Raw genomic sequence first — 18,292 nt, 5'->3', positions numbered from 1 at the left:
AGGAAATCCTCCAGGTGCGCAGGAGAAGCATGCATGACTTTTTCCTTCCTCCGGCTCTGTAGCCTCTGGTGGACATGAATGTCTGCAGCCCTGTCCAATCGTCCCCCGGCTGTCTGTCTGAAGAAGGACGGCGCTCTCGGCCTATGTGGAAAGGAGACCCCCGCCAGGCGCTTGCTGGGTCTGCAGGAAGCCTCCCTCCACCCTGGGCTCCGAGGCAGGCAGGCCCCTCATGCGGGGTCAGCGGGACACGGCCACGGCCAGGCTCCCCTGTTGGCTTACGATGCCTCCAGCCGCTGAAAAGGGAGTTCTTCCAGCTCAGAGTCAAAGCAATAGTCGCATTTTTAACTATTCTCCACTGCTTTGAAAATGAGAAAAACTTACCCATTTAAGTGAAAAATGGCACTTCTTTCACTGAAGAATAGTTCTTCTACAGCTTCCAGTGCCTGGCAAACTTAATGGAAGTCACATGCAAAAGAAATCAAATTCAGGGTGTGCGGGGGTCTTGGGATTGGGCGGGGTGTCTCCCCCCACTGCTGTTGGCAGCGACCGAGCCCACCCTCAGGGGGTCACGAACCTCCTGGCTGCCCCTCAGGTGGGACATAACCCACAAACTGCTGTGGACACGTTCTCTAATCAGCTAGCAGCCAGCCTGGAAGCGGCCGGCTCTGGAGATACGCTGCATACGGTTCTATACACGTTCTATACTTTATGTGTCTATACACGTCCTATACTCTCTATATATCCAAATGCATCCACATGGTTCTTAAAAGAAAGTTGCTTTACATTTTGCATCAGGAGAGGGAAACATCTGGAAAGAAATAAGCTCAGGTGCTTTCCCCAGCAAGCTGCTTCTGTCCTGTATCTTGGGAACCCACAGAGTAATCCCATGACCACAAGTAGCCCGAGGGCCCAAGACCATGCGCTAAATGTCAGGTTTCCAGGATGGAGAATTCCACTCGGGAGGATCAGATGAAGGAGTGTCATCGAATTTCGTAACTATTATTACTCAGAGGGAAGGTGAGCAGGCAGCCACGCATCCTCAATACGCTGCCATCTTGTCCGGACAGAGCTGCGTGTGAATTAGGGGCACATGAGAAAGTGTTTAAAAATATAAATAAAAGCAGCGGGAAAGGGTAGATTTGGTGAATGGCCGGTCGTGCTGGGAGCTGACCCCTGTCCTCTGAGGGCAGGTCTCTTGGACCTCTGACAACCCTGGACAAGTGAACAGGTCCCTGATTTAGCCAAAACTGCCCAAAGAATTGTATGTAATCAGCAAAGATTTCTTTTCCCTCACAGTGGGAAAATATAATCAGCAAAATCCAAGTTTGGCCAAATCAACCCTTCACACTTCCTATTAACTCCCCGGTTGCTGCTGGGGACCATGTTAACACACTGGAGTTTTGCACAGACCATGGGTTCCTAAGACTCATTTTTTTGTAACTTGCGGGAAAATGTCATCACGGTATTTGGAATATTGAATTTTAAAGACAGATGGAATGTTTTAAAGGGAAGGCGAGCCCCCAGGGATTGGATTCTCGAAGCAGTATGTCAGGTATGGATGATTTTATTTAAAATGCGTCCAATAAGGTTTTCCACCTGGGATGAACATTTTACCTCTTCCCATGTATTGTTATAAACAGTGTTTCCTCACTTCATGGAGTTTCTTAGAAAGTTCTAAGTAACTTAACAGAAGAGAAAAATGAAAGTGTGGGCGATGGAGTAACGGGGAGTTGCTATCACGGCGAGGGTGCTCACGCATCACGCAGCCCAGCCCCCGGGGCACACAAGTGACAGGAGGGTGAGGAACAGACCCGGTCATGCAAGTCCTCGGACCATCCCTTGGTGTCCTTTGGCAGTCCTGGCATTCCCTGTCACTAGCATGGAGAGTAAAATGAGTCCGATGACTTCAGGGAACGGGAAATTGTCTCTTGCTCGTGGTGGTGGGTTGACCAGCTGGGAGGAGACAGGAACACGGATGCGGTGTCATGGGAGCGTTCCAGAATACCGAGGAGGCTGTCCCACCGCGGAGCCCCGGGGAGCCCACGGCGGCTCCAGCAGCCCTGCCGTCCGTCCCCGGGCCCTGCCTTGCCAGGGGACAGCGGCTTGCGCTGCGCCAGCGGACGGAGCACATTTTCACGAAGGGGGCAGTTGCTGTTCTAAATCACGAGAACCTGGCGATATGAAATTTGTGTTTTCAGGAGCCAAAGGTCATAGCACGAATGAGGTCTACATGTCGTCACACGGGGCCACAGAAAGACACGTCTCCAGGTTATGTCGACCTGCCCGGGAGAGAAACAGAGACAAAGGGCACAGCGATGCAGGGCGTTCCTAGTACACGGGAACGTGCCGTGCACAGTAAGTGGGTCGAGCAGCAGGCCCTGGGGCTCCTGCCTGCTCTTTGGAGCTGCGGTCTGGGAAGAAGCCAAGGGCAGTGTGAGGGGGCGGGCGGAGGGGCAGGCGGGCTGGGGAATGTCACCATCTCAACACCGGTTCTAAAGTGACTTCGAGATGGCCGCTCATTTACAGTCGAAACCTAATCCCGAACAGCGTTGGCTCCCTCGTTCTCCCTGTAAACACATCTGTTCATAAATAACTTAAACGTCTCCTTGGCATTCAGGATTCAGTTCCGGCTGGAGTAGAAAAGGGTGAGGATGCTCGGCGTTGAGGAGGAGATGTCGGGAACTCGAGTGTGTGGACAGGTGGCTGGAGCGTCTCCCACACGTCGAACACATCAGCCATCGGACACGGGCGGGGTGACCCAGCCGTACTTTTCATGCGTCTTCACCAAACTCTTAAAGGTAGCTTCGGCTTCCTTGCGGCTGAAGGACTTTTTTGATTTGCCCGCCTTTCTACAGATCCGCCCCTGTGGGAGAGGGAAAGAAAAACCAGGTCAGAAGCCCCCTAGATGGCGCCAAGCAGAGCAGGGGCACAGGCTGGTGGGGAGGGAGGGGAGGGCCCGGCTTCCTCCGACACCTCATTTCGGGGGCTGGGAAGCACCTGCTCCTCACCACCCCCCCCACCACCCTCCGCTCTCTACGGCCTGGGAAGGAAGGCCGGCTGTCCCAGGAGGGCACCCGCCATCCGCAGAGATGGTGGGGTGTCCCTGGGGCAAAGTGGGGCTCCCACGGCCTCTCCCCCACCGGAGGATGCTGCGCTGTGACTTCCAGCCCTCTCCCACAACAGTGGAGACAGAGATTCACAGTTAGATGTGTACATTTATATATTTACACACACATTTCAAAACTCTTAAAACTCAAGCCCAGGAACAATGGGTGAATTTCTTGTAATTCACGTCACGTGGGAGCCACTTCGTGAGAAGACAGGTAGGCGGGGGGGCCATTTTCAAGGAGGAGGGAGGCTGTCCAGGGCTCCCAAGAGGGAGCAAAGGTGAGGGGCCAGCGCTCCTTACACAATCCCTGGAGAGGGGCAGGGGCCCAGGCCCACCCCCCTCACCGGGAACAGGTGTTTCTGGCCGGAAAGATGGGACATGAACGTCTGCAGTGGACAAGAGCGTCTAATCCATCTTGGAATGGACACAGAAGGCTCTAGATCACGAGGGAGAGGGAACCCAAAGGCACACCTGATGTGACCGTGTCTTGGGCCAGGCCCTCCTTTCCAGAAAACCGTGGGAATGAGGTTTATTTGGCAACCGAGGGAAGGAGCAGACTGAAGGAGAAGAGGCGCTCGCCGCAGTGCGGGGGCCTCCGTCAGCGAGGGCTGTCCCCCCGGTCTTACTCCCCAGCCTCGCCACCAGCCGTCCCGAAAGAGGCGTCCTGATGAGCGGGCACTCCTACAGCCTCTCCGCACACTTCCTCGGGCGGACTCCCCTCAGCCCCCCGGGGGGTCTGCGTGTCTTCCTGAGCATCTCATGCACGCGTTCTGCAGGTGGGGGGCAGGAGCTACCCCAGAAAGACCTGGCTGAGTTTGACCCTCCAGCAAGCACGCGCACTCTCCCCAGCAGCCTCCCGTTTGCAGACCTTCAGCAACAAGTCTCTCTGCATGCCCAGCACGGAGCGGCTTTGTCACAGCGCACCTGTGGGCCTGGGCCGGCACCGGGCCTCGCCACCAGTGGCCGGGCTGGTGCTTCCTTGGACAGGCATCCGGACGACAGCCACCTGGGCCTGTGTGACCACAGGCAGGCAAGGTCCGCCCAATCTCAGCCGTCCCGGATAACCCACGGACAGTGCTGGTGGGAACACAGCCGTATCGGCCTTGCCATTCACGGGGAAAAGGGCACCCAATCCCTAAAACTAGGAACGGAAGACTGTTCTGTGTTCTTAAATTCAGGACATATGGTTCAACATCTGTCCTTTCAACACTGGAGACGGAGACCCATGCCCAGGGAAGAAGCCGGAAGTCCGGGGTTACAGCTGTGTCCTGACCCCTCTGGACATCGTTCTGGCTGAACTTGTCCATCTGCCGATGAAGGGCAACGCCACCTTATCTAACCTGCTGCTCGGTTCACACCAAATGCGCTGCTAAAGGGGCGAAGGAAGACTGGGAGAGAAGAAGGCAGGAGATGGCCATTTACCGACTTCCAGAAACTTCCCCATGCCTCTCCAGGATATGACTCCTAGTTTTAATTTTAGAACTTCCTACTTTGCTTATGTGGGATCGTTATACTTGATAAAAAGGGACCACGGAAAGCTAGTGCACTTATAATTACCATGCTGATGGGTTGAGATCAAAGTCTGAAGTTGTTTCATTAAACACAAGCACATGCATTTTGCAGGGGGGCTGCATCAATCTCCACATCAAGGGGGAGCAAATATCAGGCTATATTCTTGTGTATAAAATGCAAATTCGAGCCATCTCTATCATTCTTGTCTAGAACACTGGAAGTTTGTGGCATGCTTGGTAATTCTGAACTGAAAACAGCCAAATACAAGCTTACGATAATCTTGGAATATTCCGTCGTTTTTGGCGTGAATGCATACTTTGCCTGTTCTTTGTGGAAGTCCCAACTATTACAAAAAACAACAGACAAAATGAACCCCAAATGAACAGACCACTCTTTGTTTCCCTTTCTTCCCAGGAAATAGTATGAAAATAAAGCCCCAGCACTCAGTCAATTCAGCGACCAGGAGACAGAGCCTGTTCTAAGCCCACCGGAGCTCTCTGGGACTCCACTGCCCTCAGTTGCCCATGAAGACTTTCCCCTCCTCTGTTGTCTCTGGCATTTTAGTTTATAGTTAACAGATCTCTTTTCATCAATTGCCCGTCCTCTTCTGATGGGCTGTTTAAGTATCACCCAGGGAAACACTGAGCTTGGAAAGCACCACTTCCACTGGCTGGTCCCCCGCAGGGTGGCCGAGCTGTTCTTGCTGAGATGATCTTGAGATGCTCACTGCACCAAGAAGGGGGGTGCTCCATCTGCCCGGGGCCCCTGATGTTCAAGGCCACTCTGACCGTGAGCCAGCTCCCACTCTTCCCTCCAGGTGCAGTCCCTTGCAACACGGACTTTGGGGAAACCTTTGGCCCAGCCGTTCTGACCTCTGTATTTTCCTCTATAAAGCGGGGACAGTACTCGCTGCCCAGCATCATTATGAATGTCACATAAGATCCTGAACTGTGAAAAACGTAAATTGTGTTACAATTAATTGAGAACTGTTTTTCTCATTGTCATGACATTCATATTTCTTCCTTGTCTGTTTCCATTTAACTAATAACCAAAGAGTCTTTTCTGGAGGGTTTCCCGGAATAACTCTTGTTTCTCCACTAAAATACCTCTACTTGTATTTAATGTGAAAAGACCTGGATGTGACAATTTACTCAACCCACTGTGAAATTGTGTGATCAGTAAGAATTTAAATGAGTAAACACCCTCTCTCTCCCGAGCCCCAGACAGTAAACCAATAGTTATGAGCAACCAGGGAGTTTTTCCCTAACGACCTTAAAAACCTCAGATGCAGAACAGGGCTAATGAGAATACAGTTCTCTAGGGCCGTGTTTGTCAAACCAAACCATTAGTGGGTACTTTGGTTTGTCTTTTTTTTTTTTTGACCTCATAGCTTTTTTGGGGCCAATCATAATAATCCAGCATGAACAATTCTATACAGACACACACGTCTACACTTTTCTACACAGCTAATAAGCAACTCCAAACTCAGGTCCTCAGTTCAATCCCCTGATCTTATGTGGTTTCCATGACCCCAATGTGCACACTGAGTTTTAGTCGTCCATTCATTCATTCATTCATTCATTCATTGTGTCAGGTGCACGGTCTAGAAAGACAAAGTAATAGTGGCCCCTGCCTGTAGGGGCTCCCAGCCCATCACGGCATGGGTTGCTGAGACAGAAGGCGCACATCGGGGCTTCCCAGCCTCAGTCCTGTTGGCATCATGGGCAGGTCCTTCTCTGTTGGGGGCGGTCCTGTGAACTATAGGATGGTAAGCCGCGTTGCTGGCCTCCACCCACTAGATGCAGTGGCCCCCCCAGAGTTATGACAACTAATTGTCCCCAGACACTGCCAGATGTCCCCTCGGGGGTAAAATCACCCCTTTGGGAATGGCTGGCGTACCGGATAAAGATGGCACAGAGCAAGGAGGAGTCCGTTCGTTATCTATTTGTTTGGCAAAGGATTGCTACAGTCTTCCTCGAGTTAGGAGCTTCTGGCTACTGGGACTGCAGGGTTTTCTAAGGTGGAAACGATTCTGGTCCTCATACAGCTCAGAGGGGAGGATGGGTCCCACCACGGGGCTGGGGCAGGGGAAGGGGGGTAGAGCTGGTTGCAATCGAGAAAGCCTTCTATGTTTCATGACATTTTAGCTGAGCCTTGACATGTGGGTGGCAGGCATAAGGGGTCCCAGAGGAGAAGCTGAAACAGTTGGCTATATTTAGAGAACAATGGAAAAGACACTTGGTGAATTTGGGGCATGGAGCCTGTGTGTGTGTGTGTGTGTGTGTGTTGGGGTGAGAGTGCAGAATTCAACAGACCTGGCTTCAAATCCCTGCTCCAACACTTCCTGGCTGTGTGACCTTGGGTGAGTTACTTAACCTCTCTGAATCTCAGTTTCCTCATCTGTAAAATAAACCTAAGAATAGTGTGATATGACATTGAATTTTTATAGGGATTTAATATGTTAAAACATGTAAGATGCTTGGCACAGTGCCAGGCACAGGGTGGACACAATAAATGGGGCTTTTATTTTTGGAACAATCACAGAAGATCTCACCCCCTGACAAAGTTAGCTTCGTTCTGGACTCTTGAAAACACACACACAAAATTCTGTCTTTCGTGTGGATATTATGACTTGGTTTATTCTGTCACAGAGTGTTCTTCAGGCAAATCCAGTATTTTGCATTTAGGTGGCTCATTTCCCAGCTTTTTTAATAACATCTATTTTAACAGGTGGAGATAAATACACTCATTCTATGTTTCTCCCTTGATTAGATTTTTTTCTTACTACTTTATTTTTCTTTGCAAACCTACTTTTGTGGCATTTCTGTGTTTCATTTGCCCATGAATTATAGGCTTATGTTCTTTTAAAAATAGAGTTTCCAGACTCCTCATGTGAAATTTTGGGGTTCTTTCACTCATTTCCTGGGCTGAATTACAGAGCGGCTACTTGTTTTCAAAGTCTTTGAACATGTAATTGTTAGTCTAAAAGCGCTCACAATCCTTAACCCCTCCAACACGGGCTTCTAATGTGTGCTGTGTTGGGGCAGCCTCGCTCCCTAACGTGGCTCTCTGCAGGAGAAACTCGGAGCAAAGGAGGTGCTGGGCGTGGGGGAGATGAGAAGGTGAACCTCCGGATCTTTGAAAGGAGCCCATCCTGGAAAAGCAGCCATGATTTTGCCTCTCTTTAAGCCTAAAGTGCAAAGCCGATCAACTTACAAAATTCTAGAGCACAGATAAGACCCTACAACAGATAAGGCAGCTTCAAAGAAATGATTCCAAATCCAAACAGTTACAGGAGCTGCTGGTCAGCGAGGGAGGGACTTGAGCTTGATCCTGTCCAATGAGGCATCAAACAGAAGCTGGGAGCGGCAACGCGCTGATGTGATTCTGCAGCACGTACCACGGGTCCGAGAATGTGTGTGTGCATGAGTGTGCATGTTGGCATGCATGCATGCCTGTGCACGCATGTGCTCACACGTGGAAAACTGGGTGTGTGTGTGTGCGTGTGCTCACGTCCGAGTACATGTGTGCACGAGCACGTGTGTGTCTGTGCACGAGCGTGCACACGGATGCTCGTGTGTGTAGTGACCCGTGTGTGTACGTGTGAGTGTGGCTGTGGTGGGGACTTTCAGACTGCAAGCAGGGCTATGAGGGTCCCTGCGGTGGAATGACTGCTGACGGAAGCCCACAGTAACCCCGAGGGAAGCCCCAGGCCGCATGAGCCCGTTTGCAGGGTGGTCAGTTTACAGTGGGAGATGCCCCCCGCCTGCCAGGGAGTCTGCCCAGCACCAGCCAGGGCAGGGAGGGGGAGTGCTGAGGGGCTGGCAGGGCAGAAGGGGAAGGGGCAAAATGATGCAGTCCTACAGACATCTGGGGCTGGACTGTTCTCAGCTGTGGGGTTGAACCACGCACTGTAGGATGCCTAGCAGCGTCCCTGGCCTCAGCCCACCAGATGCCATAGTAGCCCCATGCCAGTTGTGATAACCACGATGTCTCCACAATGGCCAAGTGTCCTCTGATATCCCCCACTCTGCGCTGAGCAGGAAGCGTGCTGGGCGAGTGCACACGGGTGCACTTACCATGGTCTGGGGGCTAGACAGGCAGGGAGGACTGCCTGGAGGAGGTGCTCAGGGGGTGGACTCAAAGGACAAGTCGGGTAGTGTGTCCAGGTGGTCCTGGGAGGACAGAGAGGGAGGTGGCGAGACAGGAAGTGTATTCATTCCTGGGGCTCCTGTAACAGAATGCCAGACCAGGGGCTTAAATCAACAGAAATTTATTTTCTCACAATTCTGGAGGCCAGAACGGGATCAAGTTTCCTGTTTCTGGGGGTTTTTTTTTTAGGAGAGAATTTCTGCCATGGCTCCCCTAGCTTCTGGTGGCTTGTTGTCCCTCGTCAGGAACCCCTGCCTTGCAGATGTATCACCCCGATCTCTGCCTTCATGTCCATGTGGCTTTCTCCCCATGGGTCTGTTTCCAAACTTCCCTCTTCTTACCAGGACACTGACCACGCATCAGGGCCTACCCTAATCCAGCATGACCTCATCCTAACTTTATGTGTGCTAAGATCCTTTGTCCAAAAGAGGACACATTCATAGGTGGGGGGTGGGGTGGTCAGCACTTCAGTATACGTTTGGGGGACACAATGCTTCTCACTCCAGAGATAAGCGTGATAGACCTCCAACCACCATCCTACAGTGTCTGGACCTCTCCCGTGGGTGGCAAATCACCAGGTAAGGTTTTCTTTTGGGATGCGTCACTTGGGAAGTGGGTGGCTGGTCAGGTGTGAGATGTTGGTCAATTAGAGAAGAATCTGTCCTGTGGCTAAGGAGGCCCGGGGCACTCCAGGAGGAAACAGGTTTCCAGGATCAGATTCTGAGTCCCTTTCAGTTGGGGTTTCAGGATGTGTATCAGAAATGTAGCACCCAGGGCAGGAGGAGGCTGCTGGACGTAGTGCTTAGGGCTCTCTCAACACAGGGTCCAAATGATAGACGTGGGGAGGGTCCCCAGGGGAGAGAGGAAGGAGGGGACATGGCCACTGGCTCTTGAGTGACCTGCTTTCCCTGTGCCTGTCTCCACACTTGAGTCCCACGCACACTGACACCTGCCTCGGGGGTGAGCCTTTGGAGAAGGATAACCAGGAACTGGACCGTGTGCAGTGGGGCATGGTGATGCGGAGGGAGTACCACACTGTCTTAGCATACGCCCCGGGACAGGGAGAGGGAGGGGGGGCGGGCGGGGGGTCAGGCGAGACTAGAAGCAAGGAGCTGAGGCTTCCGTGGGCGGGGGCAGGTAAGGGGGGCGTCAGCTGGCAGTGGGCATGCAGGTGCCCGGTGAGTGCTGGAAAACCACCCACGGAGTGTGATGCTTCCTTGATTTGTCATGAAATCGGAACATAAAAAACTCTTCTTGGCCTTACACTTAAGCAATCTCTGTACATCGATATCAAACAAGCCTGGTTCGTAAGTACAGCTTGGCTATAAAAAAGTCCCAAGAAAGTAACCTGTATTTCCCAAAGCTTTATTAAGTGCCTACCACCCAACAGGTCTGGTGCGGGTTGCTGGAGGCACCAGGTGAGACCAGGTGAGGGGGATGCACAGGGCTTAACCCAGGAGCCTGGGGGGCAGAGGCAGGAGTAAATGAATAAATAAGCACTTCTGGCCAGAGTCAAGCTCCCTGTCCCGGTAAGACCACTGACCGGCTTTCCCATGGCATTAACTCTCACCAGGGCAAAGTTCCAGAATATCGCCCAGGATACAAAGCCTCTTCACTCAAGAAAACTGTTTGCTTAGTGGAACATTCCAGAATTTTCCATTGAGAAATCTTAGGTAACCTATTCTCTCCTAGAGTCTCTAATGTTTTCCCAATGAACAGGTAATAAATGTACTCAGATATTTTCTCTCAAATTTGAGAACATCTCAGGATGTCAAAGCCAGGATCAGTTTTATATAAACTCGGGTAATATTCAGGAGGAATTAAACCGGAGCTACCTTATTTAATCTGATCGTAAGACATCCTCAAGCCCCTGGCAACACCAAAGCCATGGTTCGTGGATATTTTTGATGCTTGCAAAACACAAGCATCTCTTTCCTCTACACTTTAAAGAAAGTTCTAGCAATTACTGAATCTTTTTTTTGAGACAGATGGTCTTTTCCTGGAAGAAGTAAGCAGAGAAAAAGAAACTTTTTGCTAAAAATTTAAATTATTTCAGATAATCATTTCAAAAAAAATTTTTTTTTGGAGATTCCACTAGTACTTATACTTCTGCTTAAGCAGCTGGGTCCCCGTGGGTTCCATTAGCGGCACCAGAACACAGTAAGTGACAGCTAGACGTACTTATTAAAGGCAGTCAGGGTGGCTGTCTGCCAGACATCGTTCTCAGGACGGGGTTTGAACACACAGGTTAAACCCTCCCCGAAAGCCCACCAGGGAGGCTTCGCTATAATCAACCCTGGCTTTCAGATGAATAAGCAGACACAGAGAGGTCAAGTAATGTTCTCAGAGTCACACAGGATTTCAAAGCAGTGCTGGAGCCTAAGGCCAGGCCGGCTCTCAGAAATAAGGAGAACGGTTGCGGATGCAAGTGTAGGAAAACAAGATACTGACCATAGACTCCATAAAATGCTGCCCAGCCTGGCCTTCTCCCACTGGACAGGGGATGGGCTGAGGTCACTGAACCCCCTTCGTCCCTCTGCACCCGTTTTATAAAATGGGGCTCCAGGCCTGCCATCCCATAGTTACCACGGTGTGTCTAAACCCCGAGCTGATCAGTGCCCTGGAGCTGCCCATTCTTCCCGCCACACTGTGGACCTTGGTCACCTCCTCGACTCTGGTTCCTCTGTGACCCGGGCAAGTGGGCCTTCCTCAGGGAGACACCTGTTCACGCACGGTCGCGGTCCCTCAAGACGGCTGGCAATGTGTAGTTTCCACCTTCGCTAGACAGAGAAGGCAAAGGGAACTCGTGGGCGGGCCAAGCCAAGGACAAGGTGTTCCATGTTCAAGGCTAAAGGATTTGTTCAGCACAAAACAGCCACTCCTTCAGCGTCTTCGACTTACGAGCTAAATCCAGCTGCCTATGTGTGGGGTTCTAGCGAAGTCCCAGGAGCACGCCTCTGTCCCTGCTGTCAGGGACACTGGTCACTGGACGCTCCACGCATTGGCATATCTCCATTCACGTAAATCTCCCTCCCGAGGACCTGGCTCCCCTGGGACGAACAGGTGCATGTTAACTGTATTAGCCTCAGCAACCCTGGCCTTCTTACGGACAATTGCTCTGCATCCTTCTACCCTGAGTGAGCGACTGGCAGGAAACGTGGCATTTTCCTACCAGCCTGACCTTCCAGGTCAGAATCCAGGTCACTCATCAACCCCACACCCTGGACCTTCCTTAGGGCACCCTATTTCCCCCTCTTCTTGGAACACAGTTTGAAAAGGATGAGGATCAAAGTTCTTCCCCCAGGGCCCAAAGGTGTCTTAGTGCACCTGTTCATTCCTGGTGGCTCAGTCCTCAGTGCACCCTCCTTTCTGGGGGCCAGGACCCCACTCACGCTGACGTGTGGCCACCCACCTTCTCCAACTGCCCGAAGCTGCAGGAGCAGGCCCTGGGGACCCGGAGCCTCTCGGCTGCTGCCCAACAGGATGAGGAGGGAGGCACTCGGGGCTGGGGGGAGCTTGGTGGGAGAGGCCGGGTCGTCCTCTCTCCATGGCTGACGCCCACTCTGCTCTCCTCGTGCCTGCCGACCCACAGAAGCCAGGTCTGCTGACATGGGTCCCTCAGTCCTCTAGCTTTACCCCACGACAGTGAGAGGTGACCTGCCTCCGGCCCGCGGTCTTCTTGACTTTATGACCCCCCCGGAACCAGCAACACCCTCCACCCACTCCCGCCGTTCAGCGTCGCATGGAAGAGCGTTCTCTTGCGAGGACAACAGTGACAGCCTCACGGCCCTGCAGGGAACTCCAAAGAGATGAGGGAGACCAAGAATGTCACTGGGAAGTGTGACAGGAACCATCACTGGGGATTCACCTGTCAGAACAGGGGGCAGCCGTGTCCCACTCTCAGGGCCTACTGGCAGGAGGTCCATGAGTCTGACAAAATAATCCCAAATTGGGTTGTTCTGGAACAATCACATCAAGAAGTAACACAAGGGTTTCACAGGCGACCGAGGTAACACATGCTTTTGGTCTCGAGACGGTTTCCAGTTCCAGGAGGCATGCGTGTCTTTGCGACGTAACGGTGGCCCTTCGGAGCTCTGCAACCTCCCCAGGCCGTGCCATCTGTGAGAACAGAGGAAGCTCCAGCCACATAACACGGCGGGCACCGGACCTTCCAAACCCTACAGGAAATTCTGCAACACTAAATAAACAGAGCTCATGACACTTTGAAATCACTGGGAACCTTGGGACTATCTTCCAGAAAAATTTAACCATGAAAAGGCTACGATTTGGGCTCTGATTCTCTGAACTCCCTTCGAGGATGGGTGGAGGCGGGCATTTCTGAGTCCCTGGAGAACTGTTAATATCCACACACCTTAGAGTAAGTAAGCTTGAACCCCGCCTGCATTTGCCCTGAGAACACAATTTTGACTGTTTTGTGCACTGGTTGTAATGAGGTGTTAATGAGGTGCCAGGGCGGTGGATGGAGGAGGCAGGGCTCCCTCACCTCGCGGCCACTATTAGACCGAGTGCTGCGGGGAAAGCAGAGAAGAGGGAGGGAGACCAGCTCCCCGGAGATCTCCAGACACTCACCCAGCACCTGGGCAACACCGGAGGCGCGTTGCCAGCCTGATCCCGAGGACTGCCAAGTGTTCCGAGCCACGTCAGTCCACAGTGGGTGATGAACTTTCCCCCTAACTCAAGCAGTCCTAATGCACTGACTTAAAAAATGAAGAGCATTTTCATACATCACACATTCTGGCAGGTCCCGAGGTAAAATCCAGCACCCATGACAGAGGCAGGTTCCGGAAAGCCTGTGCATTTCTGCACCGTGAACATGAATCCACCGGATGTCAGCATTTTGCTCCCATGGCTGGGCTCTGCTGCTCCTTGCATTGCAGTCCCTCTCCCACCCTGGCCTCCTGTGCCTCCCTGCCGGCTCCCACCCCTCCATGACCCCTGAGCCCTGCCTTCCTACCCCCACCCTCTGCTGAACACTGGTCTCTCATTAAATTAAGAGCTCTGAGCATTTAGAGTCCACTGGCAGTGTGCTATGCATAATGGGATAAAAGTAAAGGATTCAAACCATTTCAGGCTACACACCATCATCCCAGCTTCCTGTATCTGATAGTGCATGCAGGTAACAGTCCCGACACTCACGTTTTCTGTTTGTAAGAAAACGCAGGGCAAAGATACGGCATAAAATAACTAAGTGTTGAGAAAGCAAGGAGCAGGGATCTTTCTGGAAAATGCAGTATTCTAATCATAAAATAGTCTTAAGATTGCAATCAAGAACAGAAGTTGGTTCTAAATTCAAATTTCTAGGCTCTGGCTGAACAGCTTAGAAAACCGAGGGACTGATTTTGGCTGACCTAATAAAAATCAAAAAGTGATTTTCTATAAGCAACTGGGATGGCTATTATTACTTTTAGGTCATTACTTTGGGGATGTTCTGATTTCCACTCTTTTATTTGTATAATGGTGTTGCCATAGGATCTTTTCTCTCTGATTAAGTAAAAATTATAATAAGCGAAGAATTCAATCAGTGATTTTATATACATCACTGGGGATCTTCAAACAGTGCATACTTTATAACACAATATAGGTAAAGCTTGTGCCAGTCACTGTCCTAAGAGCTTGCCACGTATAGACTCGCTCAGTCCTCATGGCTGAGGAACTGCTATGACTCCCCTTATGATGGGGAAACCAAGGCCGAGTTCAATTGCCGAGGTCACAGAGAAGGTAGGTGGTAGAACTGGACCTTGAACCCACGAAGTTGGGCCCCAGTGTCCATGCTCCCAGCCACTCTGCTGTGCTCGAGACAGCAACACCAGGTGATGGGAATAGAAATACGGGGTGTCCACTCTAGTGGCCCACACCCCAAACGTGCCTAGATCATGAGCACGTTTGTATGATATTGGCACAATTTTTAATTGAGCATTTCCTAATCGTATTTAAGTACTACATAGATTTTTTAGGCAGCATATCCAATTGTGCCAGTCCCTTGAGGAAAAACAAAGGTCACTTTATTTACTTACATCAGACGCACAAGTCCTTTTCTAGGCCCACCCCAGCCCCACCCTACCCCTAATCAGGATTACATTTGACTCATTTCCTGTTTTCTCCAAAGTTTCCTCCTCTGTAGGAGGGCACTGAGCTTTGGGGCCAGAGGAGGAGGTCTTTCTCTTCCTCCAGTCCAGTCCCTTCCGTGGTGACACTGAGTTGTTGCACACATGGGGGCGGGGCTCATCTCTAATCAAAACCCAGGTGGATGCTGAGCACCGCAGCCTCAGACCCCGGGGGTGGAGGGGCACATCCTTGCTGTGGAGCGAGCACGGGAAAGCACCAGTGGCCGGAGTGGCACGCAGATGGAGTGGTGCCCAAGTTCTCACCTCCAGCCTCGCGCCGTACATACCCAGCACCCAGTGGGTGCGCAAGCATGCTTCTGGAGGGGCGAACGATGAATCTTGAAGCATTATCAACATTGACCTCAAGGCTACTTTACGTCCCAGCTAGAATTCCAAAGCAAAGGTAGTACACACTCCCCAACCCCGGTCCTGCGTGGTATTCTGCACACGTTAGCTCATCTACGCCTCACGCAGAGGCACACTCGTTGAGCCCTGCCTTCCTACCCCCACCCTCTGCAGTTTTGCAAATGACCGGGTAGAGCAGGAAGACGTCTCAGTGGTGTAGAAATGGTAAATGACAGTGTTCCTCCATGTTCCTCCACACCCCCAGCCTAGTTCTGGAACAGGCTGGAACCCCATGATGCAAAATTCTGGGAAATGGTGCATTCTACAAACTGTGATTGGATAGTCACCGGACACGTCAGCATCCCACCGGCTCTAAGAATTGTCAATTCCTCTGCATAAGCCCGGACATCCCAACCTCCCCTGCAGTGGACTGCCCCGTTCCCCCCACCCCACCCCCGGCCCACACTCGTCGTTAGGAAGAGCCTAAGAACCAGTGTTACGTGGAGGACAGGTGACCCCCACGGATGCACGAAGGTGGCGGTGGGCGGTGCCTGTTAGACCCCATGTCCACTGGCACTGGCAGGCTAGAAACTTCAGCCCGCACCAAATTTCCGGCACAGCTTTCCATCAAGTGTCATTAATAACGTGAACATGTTCAGAAAACTGGAATTTCAAAGTCAAATCTCTCCTGTTTACTGAAAACAACTCCTGCAATATGTTGTCCTGTTTGCAGTCAAAACGTCTGTGGGGGCTGGTCACAGGGCACGCTAACGAGATGCGGAGGGAGTTAGGAGCAAACCACCCAAACGATCGTTCCTGGCGACACAACAGTTGACCCCAGGTAGATTCTGCAGTGATGTTTTAAACGGTGGAAGGACAGTTTCTCAAATGAATCGTCCTGGCTTTGTTATTTCATATTTATGTTGGCTTGTGTTAAGATCCAAATACACAAAAATCAAGCTTCTTCCGTCTTCATATTTGAACTGGCGAAAATAATAGTTTTGCTCTGGTTTTGTTTATCTGCCTCTCATGATATTGAGAGTTTTTCTGTGCCACCAGGATGGAGTATTCCGCTGACCTCATTATTTGTGGATGGTACAACTGCCCACACAGAAAATCCTAAAGGCTTAGCTATTTTTTTTCTTTAAACCACTTATTGAGGTATGACTGACATACAAAAAGCTGCATGAATTTAATGGGTACAACGTGATGAGTTTAAGACATGGCCATTTTTGATGAACTTGACGTGGTGGACAGGTTAAAGCTTTACAAACAGCCATGTGCTTCCCAGCTCCCACCATCAGCTTGTGGCCCCATGGCCAGTGCTGACCAGTGGACTGAGGCAGCAGTGACGCATGTCCTTCTGGGTGGGGGCCGTTAGGAGCGGATGTGCTGGCCCATTCTCGTCCCCTGTCCCTGTGAGCTCAAGGGCACGTGCCCCAGCTGGAAAAGGGCACCAAGCCACATGAGACCACGTGCAGGAAATATGTGTCCATTGGGTCATGCTGGATTTCAGGGGATGCTCTGTTGCGGGAAGTAAATCACCACTATGTGCAAAACTCTTGATGAGTAATTGAAAAAAACTTACATGGAACATTCATGATTCATAAAAAACAAAGAAGAGCAAAGAAGAGGTCTTGTGCTATCTGATGTTAGATTAGGAGGCTGTTCCTAAAGGCAATACAGTATTTGTCCAGGAGTTGGCAGTTAAGGGAGTCATATTTATGTGGAGACTTGTCACAGGATAAAAATGGCAAAACATAAAATAAAATAAAATAAAGTAAAATAAAATACAGAATAAAAGGCAGTGGAAAAGGGTCAGGTGGGCCGGTAGACAGGGCTCAGGAAACGTGCTCACTACACAGAGGGAAAGAAAGTTGGACTTCTACCTAACAACACGCACGAAGACAATGGGCTAAATTTAAATGCAAAGGCAAAGGTTACAAAGCCAGTGGAAGAAAATAGAAGGGCATATCTCGTGATGTAACGGTCTTCACGTGAAATACAACTTTTACCATGAAAGGATGGAGAAAGGAACAACTTCAAAAGTAGAGGGTTTTTTTTCTTCAATAAAAGATGAGAGAGACCAAGGCAGAGAAAATGCATATATTGGGAGAAAAGATTCACAACGTCTAAAACCCACACAAGAAATTACATCTGGAAATCAGAGAATTCCAAGAAAAAGCCAGATAACCAGAAACCCAAAGAAAAGTAGGGAAAAATATTCAGAGAAAAGAATCAGAACAGCTGAAAATTATAGAGGGCAATGTCCAAACTGACCGATTATCAGAGAACTACCCTTTAAAACAGAGGTAAGATACCACATGTTACCTGTCGAGGGCAAGACTCAGGATGGAGGGTAACACCAAGGGCTTTTGAGGAGGGACATGGACTGGCCAGGGAAGCCATTCTGGAAGATTCTGGCAATCCCTAGAGAAGGTCAGTATGCACAGGCCTGATGCCAGTGAGTCATGCCTGGGCATCGCTCCCAGGAAAGTCTGCATGTGTGTTCCTAAGAAGGCCAGCCTAAGGAGGTGAGCTGCAGAAGTTACGTGATAACACGAGCCAGAGGATGGCTGGGGTCTTCCCCAGACAGCGGATGACTAAACGTGGTCGATGACCATCCTCAGGTGCTTATTTCTGGCTGGCAGAATCACGGAGCTTGCAGTCTCTACTTTGTAAATTCAGGTACTGCACAAATTTTATACAGTAAGCATGGCTCTAATCAGAAAAAAACTCGTAAGAGCTCTAAAAGTTAGACAGACTAAACATACAACATTACATTGTTGTGTGTTATCACTCAATCTACGCTTTTTCTGGCCCCTTCATGAAATATAGAACCAGTAATATTAACGGCAAGAATCCCAAATCATGATGATGATGATGATGATAAAGGCTATAATATTATAGAACTGGCTCATCGCAGGCCCTGACTCGAGTGGACCATCTGGAGATGGAAAAGGCCCATTTCCAGAACCGCCCTCTGGGAAGGGCAGGCGCTCTGAGGGGCCCGTCCAGGTCATTACACCATCCCCTGTCTCAGAAGGAC

General features: G+C 50.7%; 1 protein-coding gene across 1 annotated transcript in view; it reads right to left on the bottom strand.

Moving 5' to 3' along the window:
* Window positions 1-1,548: 1,548 nt before the first annotated feature.
* The window catches only part of UBE2QL1 (ubiquitin conjugating enzyme E2 Q family like 1), a 35,732-nt gene continuing 18,988 nt past the window's right edge, over window positions 1,549-18,292 (bottom strand). Inside the window, exon 2 of the mRNA XM_032415245.1 lies at window positions 1,549-2,863. Within this exon, the coding sequence (XP_032271136.1) occupies window positions 2,732-2,863 (132 nt within the window). The 3' untranslated portion in view covers window positions 1,549-2,731. The remainder of the gene's footprint in view (window positions 2,864-18,292) is intronic.

The sequence above is a fragment of the Phoca vitulina genome, unplaced genomic scaffold (genome assembly GCF_004348235.1).
Source record: "Phoca vitulina isolate PV1807 unplaced genomic scaffold, GSC_HSeal_1.0 scaffold17, whole genome shotgun sequence".
NCBI lineage: Eukaryota > Metazoa > Chordata > Mammalia > Carnivora > Phocidae > Phoca > Phoca vitulina.
The sequence above is the reverse complement of the archived record's forward strand: the minus strand, read 5'-3'. Positions and strand labels throughout refer to the sequence as shown.